This window comes from Ambystoma mexicanum, chromosome 3q (genome assembly GCF_040938575.1).
Source record: "Ambystoma mexicanum isolate Mex_15411 chromosome 3q, UKY_AmexF1_1, whole genome shotgun sequence".
NCBI lineage: Eukaryota > Metazoa > Chordata > Amphibia > Caudata > Ambystomatidae > Ambystoma > Ambystoma mexicanum.
Genome location: NC_090926.1, coordinates 377,361,544 through 377,382,752, shown reverse-complemented (window position 1 = coordinate 377,382,752; position 21,209 = coordinate 377,361,544). Strand labels below are relative to the sequence as shown.

Below are 21,209 nucleotides of genomic sequence, written 5' to 3'. Positions count from 1 at the left end.
TTAGCAATCAAGAACACCCTTAAGGAGTGGAGACACGGTTTACTCTGAGCCAAACATACCTTCACGATCATAACGGATCAACGGAATTTACAGTACTTGTGCTCGGCCAAAGCTCAGTCGTCTCGACAGCTTTGCTGGACACTGTTCTTGACTGAATATGATTTTGTGATCACCTACCGACCAGGAGTCAAAAACGGCAAAGCAGACACACTGTCTCGCATCGACAAGGGAGAAGACACAGTAGACATCATTCCTGGCGATAAGATCCTAGACCTTCGCGGGAGTACCCTCTCACCGCTGATGCACTCAAAGAAGAAATAAAAAGCAGCATATCTGCAGAGGAACTGATTACTTGGAGCCAGAAAGGAGCTCACTTCACCATTCAAGATGACCTCCCATATTACCAGGAGCGTCTTTACCTTCCTACACGTGCTCTACGGGAGGAAGTTCTCGCCAGCTATCATATTTCACCCCTGGAAGGTCACCCCAGAGTGGCTAAGACTCTTAAGAAAATTAGAATATTCTGCTGGTGGCCAACTTGGCGGGGGATACCATTGACTTCATCAACTTGTGTGGGATTTGCGCTCAGAACAAGGCATCGCGGCAAAGACCAGCCGGCCTTCTACCATCTCTGGCCATGCCACCAGCTCCCTGGCACACCGTTTCAATGGATTTTGTTACGGACATGCCTCCTTGTTCCGGATACACTACCATCCTCGTGGTGGTTGACCTTTTTACTAAAATGGCCCACTTCATACTATTGAAAGGAATACCCTCGGCGCAGATTTTAGCTCAGATCTTCCTTGACCGCATAGTAAAGTTACACGATTTCCCATCCTTGGTGATATCCGACAGAGGGAGTCAGTTTGTGTTGCTGTTCTGGAAGAAATGCTGTTCTCTAGCTGGAGTAGAAGTCCGTTTGTCCACCAGCCACCACCCGCAGATCGACGGAGAGACAGAACGCACAAACCAAACTCTGGAGCAATACCTCCGCTGTCTTCTGCATCCAACAGACCATGCTTGGGTGGAAATCCTGTGGATGGCGGAATACGCGTACAACAACTCAATGCATGCATCTACACAACTGACTCTGTTCTACACCTTGTGTGGGCAGAACACATGGACCTCCGTATATGACCCACCGGAAGCAATTGAGATGCCAGCAGTCAAAACCTTACATGAACACTTAACCCGGGCAGCCAAGGAGGAGGTGGCACATCTACAAACCGCTAAAGAAACACAGAAAAGATATGCCGATCAACACTGAAAGAAGGCCCCAAACTATCAGGCAGGGGATTCTGTATGGTTGGCATCGAAATACATAGCACTTAAGGGACCAAACAAATTCCAACACAAATTCTTAGGCCCTTTCACGATCGAAGCAGTAATCACCCCTATAGCCATGAAACTAGCATGCACATACATCCAGTGTTCCATGTTTCACTACTAAAGCCTGTGCACCCGGAGACACGAGTATCAGCACCCCCGGCACCGATAGTGGTAGAGGGCGACGAGCCAGAATACGAGGTCAAGAGTATTCTAGATTCCAAAGTGACAAAGAACATCCTGTACTACCTAGTGGACTGGAAAGGGTATGGGCCGCAGGACAGGTCATGGGAACCGAGCGAGAACATCCACGCTCCCCGGTTGTTACATAAATTCCATCGAGATAATCCCACCAAACCCAGACCAGGAAAGACACCATTGGGTGTGGCCTTGAGGGGGAGGACTGTCATGGGTACTAGCCTGGGGCCCCTTCCCTTAGTAGCGCAAACACATGGGGGTAGGTGGAGAGAACAAATAGGGGCCATATGGGTAAAGGCATGGCGGGCAAAACATTCATTCAGACAGCTAGAGTCCACTTCACTCTAATAGACCTTGTTTCTGGCATCGTCTTTTATTTCCAATTACTTCCTGCAACTGCAACATGGGCACCAGTGAGACATCCAGGAACTGTAGTGTCTGGGCGTGGCTGCCTTTATAAACCATGCACAGAGACTAGCCCGTGCTTTGTGTGCTCTCTGTAGCCTTAGGCACACGCTCACCACAGCCCGGACTTCCATCGAAAACGTCTTCGGATTTCCTCACCGTTTTCCGCGATCCGGAGTGAGCACTTCTCCTCGTCTCGTCGCGCCAACGCTACCAACCTGCAAAAGAAAAGAACAGAAGATAGAAAAGCAGCAAGTGTTTGCACGACCTGTTTTCCCTTGTCTCCCGCGCGACTAAGCTGCAGCCATAACTCACCCTCGGTGTACGAGTTGAGTGGGATACGATTCCACTGTGGCCGTGTCCAGTCTGCTGCTCCGCTCCTGAAAATTCCTGTGAAGACAAAAGGACACTTGTTAACAGCGCAACTTATCCACAGCTTGACGCTCGCCTGTCAGCACACCCGCTCTCCGCTCACAGCAAGCGCTCATCCCACAACCAGTGAATTAACTGGCCTCCATAGACTCACTCGTATTACGGCTGATCTCAAGCCCACAATTGAACTTACCTGCAGCCCACAATTGAACTTACCTGCATCATCAGCTACGCGGTCTTCAGGAACCAAGTCTATGAACTGAACTTATCAGTGCAAACAACTCCCAGTGCAGCAACTGGGCAAAGGCTTTGAATAGTGAAACTCACCATAGTCAGCAACCTACTAGCAGACTGGAGGTCAGCCGCCAATCACCAACCAGGACCTAGTGAAGCTCCTAGCCCCTGGACCCCGGACTACAGCGCCCCTGCATTTGCAGGATGGAGAGTGCATCAAATTATACCAAAAGGTGAGCCACGCCCGTATCAAAGAACACACACCATACTTGGGTCACACGGGTGGAGGGAGGATTGGAGCAGCTTTCCCAAAAACAACTCCCAATCACTCTTTCTCTTGGCAGGTCAGCTTTCCAGTCCAGGGTAGTGCGAGAATGGGACCGGAGCGATCCATTGCTCCCGCAGAGACCCTGGTGAGCGTGACAGTGCCAAGCTTGGCATGGAAGCTGGGAGTCAATGAAATCCAGTGAGAGCTGGCAATAGTGTGATTAGCTCCCACCCAACTTAGTATTTGAATTAGCTTTCTTTTTAAGCTATTAATACTGTTTTAAGACAAGATGTTATAACTCCTTGCCGAGAAGGGAGACTAACAAAGTTTGTGAGTGTTGTAAATAGATTTACTGTGAGTTGACGAGCGTTATTGATGGAAGCGTATCCAACTGAAATGGAGTTGGTTTAAGGCATAAGGTTTTGAGTCCCCAGTAACTTCCTGAAATTCCAATTTAGGAGTTATTAAATAAGTGGCCAATGATTCCCTGTAAGAGGAAAAAATAATTTTATTCTGAAGATTACGTCAAATAGTTTCATTTTTAGAGATAATATACTCATTAAAATCATTAGTCAGTTGTAGGGAGGGGTGGGAATCTGCAACATGCAACTGGGAAAGCCCAACGATCCAATACTAGAAAAAAGCTCTTTAGAGTTGTTAGTGGGTGCGTGGATACAATCATGTAGAAAAATAGCCTTACCCTTAATTCCTTTTTTTGTAACATTGAAGGGCCCGCTGGGTTTGATACAGTGTAAAAGCTTCCCTGACTTGTTGCCACTGGCTTTCTTTTTTCCAAACTTCCGCTTTAAGTGCACACAGGTCAAGAGTAAGTGGCAAGTGATGGAATATCCAGCGGTCTGGTGTTAATCAAATCCAAACAATGGCCGCCAAAATGTGAGCCAAAAGCAGTGAAGAAATAAGTAAATAACAATATAAAGACGCACAGAGTTTGATTGAGTCTGGGATAGTGGAACATTCATGTAAAAAAAAAATAAAAGTCACCTAGTCTACCCTGCCCAGAGCAAACAGGGGGGGAAATCGCAACGTACTGTGGGGTCCAAGTAGATGTGCATTACCCAGGGCCCAAGCCCTGTCAGAAGACACAAAGGGTGGGGGCACTTGATAGCAGGGGTCAAGTCCTAAAAATTAAAGTGGGGGGACTCATCAACAAACGCAATGGGATGTGACGTCGCCAGAAATGTGCATATTAAGGAGAAACATGCACATTTCATTTAATTGGTTTTGCATAACCACCCAAATTGAACAGGACGAATGGCATAAAATAAACACAAAACCAGGAGAGGATATTTTCGTCTTATAGTTTTTTTGAAAACGTTAAAATGTGTGCATGTTTTAAACTCCAAGAACCAGTTCAAATGTTTTCCCTGGGGCTTGTAGTACCGAAATGGGATATTTCCCCTTTAGTTGCTTGTTTTTTTCATCATGTAATGTAGTGCAGTGGTGAAGTGTCCAGCCTACAAACCTGATGACTGTGGTTTGATCCCTAAGGGCGGCTTTAATTCATAAATTCAAAGAGAACAACCAATATTTTTCTTTTAGCTAGGGTGAGTCCCCCCTCTGAATAAAGTGGGTGGACTCCGTACCCCCCCACCCCCCTGTACCCTAGTCTTGAGCCCTGCTTGATAGGATCAATTCAGCAGTAGCCAAGGAAGACACAATCAAATAAAGCAGTGATTGGACACCAGAAGAACCCGTGGAATGCAAGTGACGTTCTTACCCCGAGAGGAGGCGATACTGCACTTGGGAAAGAGTGGGAGAGCGATGTAGTGAGAAAGTGATTTATGGAGAGAGAGAGGGAAATCAAGAGAGGCAGAGAAGCGAGAGAGAGAAAGAGAGCGTGGGAGACTGACAAGCCCATGACAATGGAGAAACCTTCAAATAGAAAATTGTGAAACTCCAACCTCATTGGCATGTTTAACACATCCTGGCATTCAAACCATCTTTGCCAGCCAAACAAATGGTTAACCCTTTTCCCATGCCACTAAAATAGACTCTTGGGACCAAAGAATTAAGACAAAGACAGAACCATTAGAAGACCTCACCCAATGCCTTAACCAGCTGCAGCTCTTCTCCCCCGACCAAAATGTCTTTGGAGAGGTTATTGAAAGAGCTTGTAGCTGAATAGTTGAAGGTAATCGGGAAACTGAAGGTGGAAATGGACTAGTGACTCGCAAGTGCTCACTGGCTCCATTTAACATCCCAGGAGCCTGGTGAGTGAGAGCGCCTGAAAGCACCTAATTTGTATTTGTTTTTGCCCATTTTGTTGTGGGCCCGCGCCCAGGAGCAGGCCCTTGCGTCCCTTCCCTCGCCGCACCCTCTTCCTGATTCCTGAGCCCGCCCGCCTCCCGACCCTCTTTCCCTCCCCCCCTCCCTCCCTCCCATTGGTCCATTCATTGTGCCCGTTCAGTCTAGTGACTCGCGAGTGCACACCGGCTCCATTTAACATCCCAGGAGCCCGGTGAGTGAAAGCGCCTGAAAGTGCCTAATTTGTATTTGCTTTTGCCCATTTTGTTGTGGGCCCGCGCCCAGAAGCAGGCCCTTGTGTCCCTTCCCACCCCGCACCCTCTTCCTGAATCCTGAGCCCGCCCACCTAACGACCCGCCCTCCCTCCCTCCCATTGGCCCATTCATTGTGCCCGTTGAGTCTAGTGACTCGCGAGTGCTCACCGGCTCCATTTAACATCACAGGACCCCGGTGATTGATAGCGCCTGAAAGCGCCTAATTTGTATTTGTTTTTGCCCATTTTGTTGTGGGCCCGCGCCCAGGAGCAGGCCCTTGCGTCCCTTCCCTCCCCGCACCTTCTTCCTGATTCCTGAGCCCGCCCGCCTCCCGCCCGGCCCTCCCTCCCTCCTTTCTTCCCTCCCATTGGTCCATTCATGGTGCCTGTTGAGTCTAGTGACTCGCGAGTGCTCACCGGCTCCATTTAACATCCCAGGAGCCTGGTGAGTGAGAGCGCCTGAAAGCGCCTAATTTGTATTTGTTTTGCCCACTATTGTTGGCCCTGTGCCCTGAAAGCCACTTGCCCTCGCTCCCTGCACCCTCTTCCACATCACGTGTCCTCCCGTCACCCGACCCGCCCACCCCACTTCTAATTGGATCCTTGGTCCGGTGTCTGGGCCTAACACCCTTGCGTGCCTGCAGAGGCTCCTTCCATTCTGCCGGAGACTCGGTAAGTGCAGTGCAGCTCCCTGACTACCCGTAGGCTATACAGGCCTATTGAACTGACTATTGTTGGCCCCGAGCCCTGGTTGCCGCTTGCCCTCGCTCCCTGCATCCTCTTCCGCATCCCGTCCGCTCCCGCCTCCCCACCCGCCCACCCCGCTTCGGTGGTTCCTTGGTCCTGTGTCTGGGCCTAACACCCGCTATCCCCCTCCACTTCCCCTGTAGCCATCCCCCGCCCCCCCCCCCCAGCCCTGATTGGCTGACTCACTCTGTCAAAACTGACCCTCCCAGGGCAACCCTCTGCATAAATGCAAACAAATAGCATATCTGTGGTATAGTTTGCATTTAGAAAGTCCACCCAATAGCATATCTGTGGTGTAGTTGCATTTAGAAAGTCCACCTAATAGCATATCTGTGGTGTAGTTTGCATTTAGAAAGTCCACCTAATAGCATATCTGTGGTATAGTTGCATTTAGAAAATGTGCCGAATAGCATATCTGTGGTATAATTGCATTTAGAAAGTCTGCCTAATACCATATCTGTGGTCTAGTTTGGATTTAGAAAGTCCACCAAATGGCATATCTGTGGTGTAGTTGCATTTAGAAAGTGTGCCGAATAGTATATCTGTGGTATAATTGCACTTAGAAAGTCCGCCTAATAGCATACCTGTGGTCTAGTTTGTATTTAGAAAGTCCACCTAATAGCATATCTGTGGTGTAGTTACATTTAGGAAGTCCACTTAATAGCATATCTGTGGTGTAGTTGCATTTAGAAAGTCTGTCTAACAGCATAGAAAGTCCACCTAATAGCATATCTGTGGTGTAGTTTGCATTTAGAAAGTCCACCTAATAGCATATCTGTGGTGTAGTTGCATTTAGAAAGTCTGCCTAATGGCATATCTGTGGTCGAGTTTGCATTTAGAAAGTCCACCTAATAGCATATCTGTGCTGTAGTTTGCATTTAGAAAGTCCACCTAATTGCATATCTGTGGTTGTAGTTGCTTTTAGAAAGCCCGCCTAATAGCATATCTGTGGTGTAATTGCGTTTAGAAAGTGTGCCGAATAGCACATCTGTGGTATAATTGCATTTAGAAAGTCTGCCTAATAGCATATCTGTGGTGTAGTTGCATTCAGAAAGTCTGCCTAATAGCACATCTGTGGTGTAGTTGCGTTTAAAAAGTGTGCCTAATACCATATCCGTGGTCTAGTTGCATTTAGAAAGTCTGCATAATAGCATATATGTGGCCTAGTCACATTTAGAAAGTCTGCCTAATAGCATATCTGTGATGTAGTTGCATTTTGAAAGTCGGCCTAATACATAACTGTCGCCTAGTAGAATTCAGAAAGTGCACCCAAAAGCATATCCGTGGTCTAGTTGCATTTAGAAAGTCTGCTAATAGCATATCTGTGGTTTAGTTGCATGTAGAAAGTCTGACTAATAGCATATCCGTGGTTAAGTTGCATTTAGAAAGTCGGTTTATTAGCATATCTGTGTTCTGGTTGCATTCTGAAAGTCTAAATAGAAACTGTGATATAGTTGAATTTAGAAACTGTGAATAATCTCACCCTGTGGTATAGTGAACATGAAAACAGTGAATAATCTCACCCTATGGTATAGTTCTACTTAGAAACTGTGAATAATATAACCCCGTGATATAGTTGAATTTAGAAACTGAATAATCTCACCCTGTGGTATAGTTGAATTTAGAAACTGTGAATAATATGACACTGTGGTATAGTTGAATTTAGAAACTGTGAATAATCTCACCCTATGTTATAGCTGAATTTAGAAAGTGTGAATAATATCACCCTACGGCATAATTGAATTTTAAAACTGTGATCAATCTCACCCTGTGGTATAGCTGAATTTAGAAAGTGTGAAGAATATTCACCCTGTGGTATAGTTGAATTTAGGATATGTGAATAATATCACCCTGTGGTTTAGTTAAACCTAGAAACCGTGAATAATCTCACCCGGTGGTATCGTTGAATTTAGAAACTGTGAATAATCTCACCCGGTGGTATAGTTGAACTTAGAAAGTGTGAATAATCGCTGTTGTACAGCTGTAGTACAGTTAATCATAGAGAGTGTGTACAATTAACATCCGGTGGTATAGCTGAAGTGGGAAGGTGTGAACAAAATCATCCAGCGCCAACTATAACACAGTTCAAACTAATCCAAACCATGAGTGCACCCAACCCACCAAGGTCTGCCGAAAATGACCCCCTCATGCCCGCCTCCCTTCCCACCTGCCCTACTTGCCATCTGCCATCCCCCCTTCCACAAACCATCCTGCCCTCCACCACATCCCCTACCCATCCCCTATCCAAACACCAAGCCAGAGGGGCACGATGGCGAGTCAACCATCCTAAGACCACTGCTCCTCCCCTCCCCTCCACTCCACCTACCCGCCTACTATCATCATACCTGCTCCCCCGACTAACGGCCCGCCTAGCCTCCCAAGCAAACCCAGCCCCGCTACCATCCACCCCCTGCATCAACTCCCACCATCATCCCCCTCCGACCCCACTCCTTCCCTTCCCTAAAAATTGCACGCCTCGCCCTGGCAAGAACAGCAGCCGCTTCCCTTTCCCCCTCCGACCCCCCACCCTCTCTCAATCTCTCAGTTCTCATCGCCACACCTGTCTCGACCCACCTCCTCATCCTCCCAATCTCGATCATCACCACCCCCCCCTGCCTCACCTTACCTGAAACCCCTCTCCCGCGAATTCTCACTGACCACAACTGAAACTCTTAACCCCCCACACCCCACCTTCAAATCCTCTAACCAAAATCCAATCAACCCGTCACACCAGTCCAACCCCTCCCCCCCAAACCCACCAACTCAACTGCCCGCCTACTCTTCCCATCGACCACCAACCACCCCCTCACGCTCCTCATTTTCCACCCTCTCCCCTCCCACCCCCCACCTCTGCAACTCCCTCATCATCCTCCAGTACCAAAGTAAATTGCATCCTTTTTAATGCCTGATCTGTAGCAAAAAACAGACACAGCATCTTTGACCTCCTCGCCTCTGACAAACCGGACCTGGTCTTTATCACGGAAACCTGGTTCTCTGACGACTTCGCCCCTATCGCCAATGAAGCCTTCCCCCCAGACTACTCCCTCATCCCACTTAACCGTCCCTCTAGAGGAGGAAGAATAGCAATCACCTTCAAGTCTCACTTCTACGCCTCAATCATCGACAACCAGCCATGCAATTCCTTCCTGCGAATCACTCCTCGTAAAACTATCCCTCCCCCCTTCGTTCTCCCACAGCTTCCTAATCATCTACAGACCTCCTGGCTACGATAGACAATTCTCAAACATCCTCTGCGACTCTATTGCCACCCTCCAACTAAACCATCTCACCCTCACCGTTTTAGGAGATTTCAACATATGGCTTGACATCCCCACCAACCCTATGACCCACTCTCTGGTTGACGGCCTAGACGCGATTAACCTCCATACCCACATAAATGGGCTGACTCACTATAAAGGACACACACTTGATGCCATCTTCAGCTCCCACAACCTGATACATCTAACCCCCCACCCGTATCATCTGGTCCGATCACTTCATTGTTTCCTTCGCCATTCACTCACCCAACCCGGTCCCCTTACCCGAACCAGAACCTCAAAATCTATGCAAATGCTGGAGGAAACTAAAAATCCTTCCAGACCTAGCCAATGCATTCCTTCAGTCTCCTCCCCCTACCCGCCTGCCCAATGAACACCTAACCTCCGACGCCTTTGACTCATGACTCAACACCTCACTAATCCCGCTCACCCCCTCTTGCAAACCATCAGCTCGCCATGGCCTTTTTCCTAGATGGTTCACACCAGAACTGAAGACCACTAAACAACTATATAAATCCCTAGAACGCAAATGGCGGAAAGACAAACAGCCCTGAGCAGATCCACCTTGGCCCGGCACCATCGCCACTACAAGGCCAAAATCGGGAAAGCTAAAAAATCCCATTACAACTCCCGAATCCTAAACTGTAAAAACCTCAGCAAAGAACTTCACAAAATCATCGCCGAATCCACCAAACCATCAGGTACCACCACACTTCCCACCCCGACTCACTCTCTCTACACTTTTACACCACAGCTCTTGAAAGAACAAACTCTCTAACCAACAAACTACCTCTCTTAGACCCACCACGCAATCCACCCACCCTACCTGCCATCTCACCGCCTGCGACCGCTACCCAACAGACCTTCGACTCCTTCATTCCAATATCAACTGACCAATTTCTCAAACTTCTCTCTGCCCACAAACCATCCGGCTCCCCGCTCGACTCCTGGCCAGCCACAACCCTCAAAGAAATGTTCGCATCTACCTGCACAGGAGAACACGCAAGAACCATCATAAACGACTCCCTCTCCTCGGGAATTTTTCACAACGCGTTCAAAACTGTTCATGTCAAGCCTCTTCTAAAAAAACCTTCCCTCAACCCTCTCGAGCCCAAAAACTACCGCCCCATCTCAAACACCAGGTTCCTTGGCAAACTCAGTGACCGAACCGCCTACTCCCAACTAAATGCCTTTGTCGAAGCCAACAATCTCCTAGACCCCGCTCAATCAGGTTTCAGAGCCCGACACAGAACCAAAACCACCTAACCTCAATCTGGGATGACCTTAAAAACACTTGCTGATTATGCGGGATGTGCCGCACTAATCCTTCTTGACCTATCTGCCGCCTTCGACACAATCAACCACTCAATCCTCCTTGACCACCTCCACTCCCTGGGAATCCGTGGAAACGCTCTCAAATGGATAGCATCCTTCCTCAACAATAGGAACCAAATAAACCTACTCTCCACCTATGCTTCCCACGCCCAACCAGTCAACACTGGATTTCCACAAGGAGCATGCCTATCAGCCCTCCTGTTTAACTCTATGTGTCCACCCTCCCACAAATAATCTGCACAATATCATGTGCTACAACTACGCCGATGACACACAACTAATCCAAAAACTCCTGAATTCAAAACCCAACTGCCAAATCGACCTCGCTTCCTGCCTCCTCGACATAAATCAGTCAATGACCACAAACCACCTCTTGCTAAACCCCTCCAAAACTGAAATCATGGTATGTGGCAACACCGAACTTCTTCTGCACCCGCTACCGAGGCCATCTGCCTTGGGCAATTCCCCGACACTGTCAAATTCAGTAAAAAACCTTGGATGCACCCTAGACTCAGACCTAACCCTCTCGCTCCAAGTCAACAACATCTCCAAGTCCTTCCACTACCACCTTAAAACTCTCAGGGGCATTTTTCCATACCTCTCCTTTCCCAATATACTCTTCACGGTCCAATCAATTGTCATGTCAAGACTGGACTATGCTAACCCCCTCTACCGCGGAGTCCACGCGTACCAACTGACTAAACTACAAAGAGCACAAAACGCTGCCGCCAAACTGCTACTAGCACTTGGCCCAAGAGATCACATCTCCCCAGCCCTCAAAACTTTGCACTGGCTTCCGGTTGCCCCAACCTTATGCATCTCTCACCGAGCAATGTATAAAACCGGACCTCAATATCTTCAAGAAAAACTAAAAGCCTACCATCCTCCATGCACTCTAAGATCAAGCTCTGCCAGCCTTCTAGTCATACCAAAAATCCACTCAGTCAGGTTAGGTGAATCATCATTCTCAACCCTGGCCCCCACTCTGTGGAACACACTTCCACCCCACATCCAACTCACTGAGGACCTCATGTCTTTCCGCAAATTACTGAAAACATGGCTCTTACCCAAAAATCCACTCTTAACTCAAACTGGATAACAGCAATCAATGACCTTAGCCCAAAGCTGCTATATCATAAATAGCAATCCAGCATCATGATCCGAGCGAGAAATCGAAAACTAATAACTGCTAACGTAAATTAAAACGGATAAACTGAATAGAACTAATGAAGGGGATGAAAGTAGTGAAGTGGATGAAAGGAATAAACTGGATGAAAGCGGTGAAGTAGATGAAATTAAGGAAATGGATGAAATAAATGAAATGGACGAGAGGAACGAAGTGGATGAGTGGAATAAAGTGAACGAGAGGATGGATAGGATGAGTTCATGATACGGATGGAGTGCACGGAATAGACAGAGTGCATGGATCGGATAGATGGCATGGAATGACAGAGTGCATGGAATGAACGGAACTCATAGAATTGATGAATCAAGTGCATGACATGGATGGAGGGCACGGGACGGATGGAGTGCACGGGACGGATGGAGTGCATGGGACGGATGGAGTGCATGGGACGGGTGGAGTGCATGGGATGGATGGAGTGCGTGTGACTGATGGAGTGTGTGTGACAGATGACGTGGGTAGCACGGATGAAGTGGGTAGAACGGATGAAGTGGGTGAAACGGATGAAGTGGGTGGAACGGATGAAGAGTGTGGAACGGATGAAGAGTGTGGAACGGATGAAGAGTGTGGAACGGATGAAGAGTGTGGAGCGGATGAAATGTGTGGAAAGGACGAAGTGTGTGGAAAGGACGACGTGTGTGGAAAGGACGATGTCTGTGGAAAGGACGAAGTGTGTGGAGCGGATGAAGTGTGCAGAGTGGATGATGTGTGTGGGGCGCATGACGTGTGTGGAGCGGATGAAGTGTATGGAGCGGATGAAGTATGTGGAGCGGATGAAGTGTGGGGAATGGATGAAGTGTGTGTAAAGGATGAAGTGTGTGTAAAGGATGGAACGGATGGAATGCATGGATCGGACGAAGTGCATGGATCAGAAGGAATGTATGGAACTGATTGAACAGACGGAGTGCATAGAACTGAGGGAGTACATGTGATGGATGGAATGCACAGAACAGATAGAGGGCATGGAATGGACTTTGTGCAAGAATGGTTGGAGTGCATGGAATGGTTGGAGTGCATGGAACGTTTGGAGTGAATGGAACGGTTGGAGTGCATGGAACGGTTGAAGTGGACTCAACGGATTGAGTTGAACAAACGAAGCCGAATGAACAGACTGAGTGAATAAAACAGATAGAGTAAATGGTTCAGATGTGCGCTCGATCTCAAGCACCTACTGAAAATCACCATATCACATCACCACGCTTACTCTCAACTAGAACACAGCGATACTATGACACATTCGGTATAGCTGTTCTCATACCAACACCTGCCACATACTCCCCATCATCCTACTCTCTCTCTCTACTGACTTGAACTACGGTTCCCGAGGGCGTTCAACCTACCAGCGCCTTGAGATCATACCAATGGTACATAAGGCACTATATAAATGCAAAATAACATAACATAACATAATAATGTGTGGCAAAGAACATTGTGTAACGTTCTATGCTCAATTGCTAACTGGAAATGTTCAAGCATCCCATCACGCCCTGTCTCAGATGGAGATGCCCTGTATGATGACTTAAAGCAAGGAATTGAAGAAAGGCATGGTCGTGTTCCTCATTGCCATTGATTCTACAGGAGATTTGCCGACAGAATTCCAAGGCAGCTTTTATACAGGATCCAAAGTCTCCTGAACAAAGGGGTAATGGAATTGGAGCAAATGAAAAAAAGCAAAAGTGCTCTTGCAGCTTAGTAATTCCCTGCCTCTATGCCTTCAGAGAGCTGTACACCAGTTACACAGAACTCCCTTGGAGCAGGCCATGCAGCCTACAAATGGCATCCAAAAGGCACAACAACCATGCCGTATAAAGTGCAGAGTTTGGTTGGAGTAGGAACAAAACAAGTGGGCCTGTAGCCACTCTCAAGCCGGTATTACAATATACAGTACCTGGGAACTCTGTGTCCAACTTGCAGGAAGTCCGGGCAAGTGAGATGTGTCAACTCCCCCGGGCGGGTCAGGATACCCATTATCAAAAGCTACTCACACAGCAAGATCAGACATCACCTGAACTTGTCCTGAAAGTCCTACAGAGGAGCCCATTCCTAAAAGTTACTTTTATCTTAAACACCACCTAGAGAACCAGGGAGACTGGTGGGGGGCACAGGAAGGTAGAAAGTAAGCCCCATCCGAAGCCCTGGAAATATTAGCACAAGATACTGGTCCCTTTGGACAGCCAAGGTGTTACCACTTTACTAGATTCAGAAAGCCACCAAACTGCCATTAGGTTTGGCATCATCCTCCCAGAACAGCTCCTAGCACATTAACGTCTGTGAACAACCTCTATGCATGGGAAACAAGAAACCTACCCAAAGGCTCAGGTTAATCTCGACATCAGTGTAGAGATGATGCAGGGTGTGGCAGGAGTAATGCTGAGCTTACCAGAAAACAATGGGGGTCATTCCGAGGTTGGAGGTAAGGAATTACCGGCACCGGTAAGGGTGCCGATGCCGGTAATCCCTTACCTCCGTATTCCGAGGTCCCTTTGCGGGTCCTTCCTTACCTCCTGCTTTTAGCAGGAGTTAAGTACGGGACCTGCAAAGGTACTTCGGAGGTAATTACGGTACTGTAATTTACGGTGCCGTAATTACCTCCTTCCCCATTCCCATTGAGCCCTATGGGGCAGAAATGGAAATGGGGAAGGGCAAAAGGTGAATGGGGAATTACCGGTCCCTCCAACCCTGGAATGGACTCGTAATTACTCCATTCAGCATGCCGGATTTGGGACGGTTTCGGAGGCAACCATGGAAATAATTACTCCATGGCTAGCTCCAACCCCGGAATGAGGCCCAATATCTTAGAAACGGACCTCCAGACTTTTGCATAGTTGTTGGGGAAGACTAGGAGACCCCCAATATGGGTAGTATCATACCAGTGCAACGGAACACTGGCAATGGCCGCGAGGCCTGGTGAACAAACCTGCAGTCCAATCCTTTTTCTGTGCTCAACTGAAACCCAAGCAGGTCAGGATAGACATACTTTGAGAGGAGAAAGCTAGTCAGTGGGGATCTTTAGAGAATAGAGGGGGGCTATTTGAAAGACTGAAAGGGGATGAGGTTTGGCAGACAATGGAGGCCAGGGACCACCACCCACTGCATGAGCTCGCTTCAGAGGACATACATCGGGAATCCCCCAAGCTACAACCTCATCCCTAGACTTATTTTCTATGGAGCCTATGAGTCACAAAGACATCCAGTATGACTCATAGAGTGCAAAGTTCATTTAGGAAGGAAAACCCATTGGAGCCAGCAGAACCTGGTTTACAAGCCCACTGAGAGCATTTCCCCTCCAAAAGATAACCCCTTCAGTCTTGGGGGAATATTTCAGATCTTCAAATAAGTTACAAAAATATACTGTGAGAAGATCAACACAAATATGTCTGCTTTGCCATGCTGGAGTGGGGTGAGCAGAAAGGAGACGCTGCTGGAGTCCAAGATGGCGGAAGGCCTCTTCATGGCCTCTGAACTGTTATGGGTCGGAAGTATGAGTCAGACATATTAAGGACATTATGAACGCTGTTTAATGAAATTACATGAAAAGTCCAAATCTATAGAACCTAAGGGTGCTCGTCTCATCAGAAAGTCCCACACTAAAAATGTCCTCGGTCCAGAACCTAACTCTAGCCGACCCTATCACTAGTTTAACCAATTTAAGGTACATCCAAGAGAAGGTCTTTCTTGTAATTTCTGATAATCTATGTATGGACATATCTCTCTCTTACACTTGAGTCTCTTGACAGTCTTCTTTGGTACGCTCTGGATATCTCCTCCAGGAGCTCTTGTAGTTCTTGTAAAACACTTCTGGGCTTGGTGCTCTCATTAAGGCTATGCAGCTTACAGCTTGTTTTGCGAGTCTCTCACACACTTGTCCTGATTTATGACACTTCACAGACACTCAATTTATCCTTGCCTACTTTGCATGGGGCGTGCCACGTCTGGGTTCTGTCTTTATCACTCTTTCTTCTATTATTGGGTTCTCTTGATATTCTTATATCATATTCCTCAAAAGCCATGCTTATTCATTGCTCAATCCACTCTTTGTCTCTTTGTTCACAGGACCATTTCCCTTCTTCCCAGGGTAATAGTTCCAGTGCCTCTTTATTGTCCCCACAGGTTTATTTGTTACTTGCTTTATGAGTTTCAGATTGGCAATCAAAAAACGTTATTCCTGGTAACTCATCTTTTTGACTGGGACGAGTTGCACTCTTCATGTACTCTTGCCCTGGCAGCTTCCTGCTTTTTCCCTGGCAGTCTCCCACTTTTCCCATTCTCCTTGGTACCTGCACCTGCACCTACACCTGCACCTGCATAGGAGAACGTTGCAGGGCTTGAGACGCTCTTGGGTATTCTTCTTCATTGTTGGTTTTCCTGTTCTGGATTTTCAGCAGAATCTCGTTTTCGGCTTCCCCTCAGGCAGCAGCTATCTGCAGACACAGACAACAGGGAACTCCTCGTGCTCCCCACCTGCGATGGTCTTGGTGACATTCAGTGGGCGTCTCACCCAATAGGAGGCATTCGTGGTCATGCCACCACCAGGTCCTGGGTGCTTCTCTCTTCTCTGACAGCTGTTTCCCTGTTGCTATTCTCACCAGCCTCCCAGCACCTCACTATTACATTCCTCACTGATTCAAAAGTCGTGGACTCTGTGGCTTTTTCTGCTCTGCCCCTCCAAGATACGATCGCATCAGAGGGATTTCCTTGCATACCATGCTATCACTTCCTACTTCCTCCACTCATCTCAGTTAAATACACATCTCTTCTTAAAGAGAAATCAATTTTCCTTTTTCTAATAGACTCACTTCAGCATTGCCTGCAGTCAGTCAAATATAAAGATGTTACATTCTACTTCACAGCAGGCAGTCCCATATATGCTGATATGTTGGGCAATCCAGGGAGCTCCTCATAGGAACAGGGAGTCTTGGCCCCCTGAGGGGAAGACACTCCCAGTGATGTCCCACTTGCCCATACCACTAATGAGGCTATGGTGGACCAGACTCTCCTCCCTATCCTCAAAGGAGGTGGCTCCCCCTTGAGGAAAAGGGATGAATACCCTCAATTTTTCACAGTACACTGAGCTGTGCAACAGCCCATGACCAGTGAAGATTCACATGTGGAAGTTGTAGTTGACACAAACTCTAACCAGACAAAACACCTGCTCCTAACTCATATACAGCTGCAGAGCATTTCCTGCTTACGATCGCAATTACCTGAACATGAAGCATATGTAAGTGGGTCCCACAGAGAGGGAGGTTTGAGTGCAAGGACACACAATTCTAGAGAGAGAAGGGACAGGTCAGTGTGAGGGAGTGGAGAGGAGATGGAAAGAATAAAGAGAGAAGAGGTCAAGACCAGAGCGAGGGAGAGAGTTTGTAGGGAAAGAGGAAAGTTTGCTAGCACACAAGTCTCAAAAACCTGAGCCAACAGTTCTCCAACCTTCACACAACACGTAGAGCACTCATCGCAAACTTCATGTGTACTGATTTCCTTTTGACCTATTAGCAGGGCTCCATTGACATTCGGCTTAATTTGTGCTGCACAGAAGGGATGTACAAATACGTACTTGAGCTTCTAAGATTCCCTTTTCATGGCAGAAATTGACATAGTACTAATCACTTTAACCTGAACAATTATTATCCTACCATTTGCTTGTGAGCTCTATCCTTGAGATAATAATTTTCTTCAAAGCTCATACAAGAGCCTTCCCCAAACATCAACTTGGCTCTGTATGGATTAATAGCAGTTTCCAATAGTAGGGAAGTTATGAAAAAAGGTTTAACCAGTGATTAAAAAAGCTTTGGAAAGTCCATGTGGATCAGGTTAGCTGTGGTAATAATTGAACTCCACTACAACCCGATGCTACTTTGAATGGAGACCCCAATGTTCTCCCAATCTACGTCCTACAACCAAGATTTAAGAGCATTGTCTCCTACTGGAGCACACAGGTTCACAACTTTGTGGTAGCATGTATAGATAGTAACTTTCCCACATATTATTTTGCTAACCAATTGTGAGTTTCTTATTTAATCCCCATATTAATACCACCTAGTTTCATTAGGCAGACACAACTGTTAACACAACACACAGGAGCTCTGTAGGGAAGGCTTGGAGGATTACATCCAATCATGAGAAAGTGTCTTCGTAGATGGACATAATGTTCATAGTCCAAGGGCCGGTCCCTGTTCTAATCCATACCGTTCCAGGGTGGGCACACCCAAGAAAGAGTCTCAGGGTGCCCCAGCACTCTCCATTACTTGGCCTTGGCAGAGCATCCAGAATCTTTCACTGTGTGGCACACTCCTACTGGAGCCAGGCCGTGCATTATCCCCCCACCCCCATTGCTCTGGGGGTCCACAAGGACCTCTACTGGGATATCAGCATGCAGATTCTCCCAAACAACAAAGATAGGGGAGTGGGCACCACCAGACTCAACAAAGACTCAATTGTTTATTTAGAAATAGCCCTAGAAACTATAATAGGGGCACTGCCAATAACCTAGTGGCGGTCTAGGTTAACAATGTTAACATGCAGATTGCCCCCTCTTGCCCCAGGGGTGCCCTTGGGTAGGGTTCTACCGCCTCTACTCCACAGCTGTGAGCTTTTCATGTTGCAGTGATTCTAACCCCCACAAGCCAAAGGTGGTCATCTTGGGCTTGAACCCACTACAGGCTCTTGGCAGCTTCTCAAGACTACAAGTTTCCTTTCAGCTCTAGCGGCTCTGCAGTTGACGCTGGGATCCGGGTCTGAGCTCTGAGCGGGATACTCTCCTACTACTACTCTATTTATTCTGGCTCCTGTGCGCTTCTGGCTCACAGCTAGGGGTATGCGATGATGTGGGATTCCGCCTACGCTCGCTGCACAATTATTCTAAAGTATTCCTTTTAAACTCAGAACATCAATGTGGAGAACTATTCCCGGAAACAATTTGCATTGGTTCTTAAGTTGTAGTGGCCTGCTTTCTACCTACAGATGGTTCTATGTTCATTCTTCGACCGTTTTTTTTGCGGCACTTTTTGCTCAAAAAGGTTTGTTGAAAAAATCTTCAAATTCTTTTTTTAATTGGAGGATGGGGGGTTCAGGGGGATGAGTTCCAATTTAAACCAGTGGCTACTTTTGGTAACACTAAATCACGGAGGTAACCTTTAATGTTCAGAGCTAATTTCATGTACAGTATAAGCTTTTTCACTCGTATGCTTTTATTGCTTTATTCAAATGATTGATTCAAATTTTGATGGCACATGCGGCAAACATTTGAAATGAGAGATTTTTAGTCTAGTGACGGGAGGATAGCTCGGGTCTGCGCTTAGAAACCTCTGGGTATTAAGCGTGTTATAAAATACCTATCATATCAATAAATAGCCTGTGCTTGCCAGCATTATTTATTTAATTTGCACCAGAGCCCACAGGCATCAGGGTGCACAGAAACAAACTAACAATATGTCATGCCAGGGAGGTGATCAACCAGTTTTCAGTAAAAAAGTATGGTTTTCAAGCGCTTCCTGAAAATGTGCAAATCCTTTTCCTTCCTCAAGTCCACCAGCAGATTATTCCAGGCAAAAGCTGCTTGGACCAGAAAGGAGCAGCCGTTTCCTTTCACATGCTTAGCTCTTGGGCAGCATAGATACATGGGGTTGCTGGACCAAGTAGCTTGTGGCGATTGGTAGTGCAGAAAACTCTCACACAGGTGAAGACATTTATGGGTTAGTGAATTGATCTTGAAAGAGATCCTAGCAGCAACTTGCAGTCAATGAATGTCCCTCCCATGTGTAGAGAGATGTTCTCTTCTAGATATCTTTTTGATAATACGGACTGGTTCATTTTGCAGAGTTTGTCGTTTTTGGATACAGCTTTTACTTGCACCGTTTAACAAAGCACTACAGTAATTGATCCCAGGCATTATTGTGGCTCTTACCAAAGTCTCACAATTTTTAAAACATATGGCTTAACCAACTTAACAACCTTATATGATATTGAGATTTTATTTTTACCAAGTTGTCCACCTGAGCATCAGACCCAAGTGATGGTTCAAAAATAACCCCAAGCGTTTTTTAGCTTGTCTGACACGTTAATATGATGGTCGTCAATGGTAAACCCTGAGTACTGAGCCTCCAACTTTGCTCTTGCCTGAGATGATCCAAATATAAGGAACACTGTGGTTCTGCCGGTGAGGCATAGCCAATTGGTCGACATCCAGGCTTGAATTTCCTCATAGATACTCAAGATCTTTCCAGCATATTTGGCATAGTCTTCTCTCAGCTCAATTATGAGCTGGGTATCATCGGCATAGTTAATAAATTGAGTAGCCATGTTTTGAAGAAGGTAACATAGGGAATGGATATAAACATTAAAAAGGGCTGGCAAGAGGCATGCGCCCTGGGGCACACCACAGGTAATCAGTGCTGGTTCTGAAAAAGCAACTCCCAAACAAATTTTAGATTTCCTATTCACAAGGAATGATCTGATCCATTCAGTAGCTTTGCTCGAGCAGCATCCTGCGTCTCAAGGTATAGTGGTGAGCTTCTCATGACCGACAAGGTCGAAGGCTGCTGATAGATTGTATAACATCAGCAGCCCTGACTTGCTCTTGTCCACAATGTTCAACATGTGGGTTTGTAGATCAACTAGGGCACTCTCGGTGCCACGGTTGGACCTAAAACCTGATTGTCTGGAGGGCAAAATGGAGTTTACTTCAAGATGTTCTTGATATTGCATGGTAGCAATATTATCAATTATTGTTAACAAAAACAGGACGTTTGTTATGGGTCTCAGGTTGCTGTATATCCTAGGGTCCTGGCCAGATTTTGTAATCAGGGGAGTAATAACCAAATTTGTTATGTTGTCTGGAACCACGTCATAAAAAAAATGTGGCATTGGTAAAGCATGCAAGGAACGTAGAGAAAAGATCAACATTATTAAGAATAAACTTTGAAGGGACTGTGTCACCCGAGCGTGTTGTTGGGAGCATCTTCTTAAGTGTGCTCTCCACCCGATTCACCAATACGGGGTTAAAAGAAAAGACTAGTTTGACAGTTCAGAGTTTTTCTTTCAAACCTCTCTTGTCAATAATCTTAAAATGGGCTGATTTAATTTTATCCACAAAGACCCGTTGTACCACCATATAGTCATCTTCCATAGGGGTGAACGGGTTTGGCACTGGGCATTAGGTTTTTCAAGTTTCTTCAGTATCTCAAAATGTTTGTGTCGTTTCCCAATTTTTTGATCTGATCATTAAAATTGTTATTTTTCATCTCACATACCTCCTCTCTGTAAAATGTGTCTAGGGATTTCCAGATAATCCTATTTTCCTTGGTCTTATCCTTTTCTGTTCTGCTCTTCTTATTTCTTGCTTTT

The 21,209-nt window shown here is 46.6% G+C and overlaps 1 protein-coding gene across 1 annotated transcript in view; it reads right to left on the bottom strand.

The window, feature by feature from the left end:
• Positions 1 to 2,041: 2,041 nt before the first annotated feature.
• The window catches only part of LOC138447980 (cationic amino acid transporter 2-like), a 167,335-nt gene continuing 148,167 nt past the window's right edge, over positions 2,042 to 21,209 (bottom strand). Inside the window, exons 13-14 of the mRNA XM_069604507.1 lie at positions 2,245 to 2,319; positions 2,042 to 2,147 (exon numbers count right to left, since the gene is read on the bottom strand). Of these exons, the coding sequence (XP_069460608.1) occupies positions 2,042 to 2,147; positions 2,245 to 2,319 (181 nt within the window). The remainder of the gene's footprint in view (positions 2,148 to 2,244; positions 2,320 to 21,209) is intronic.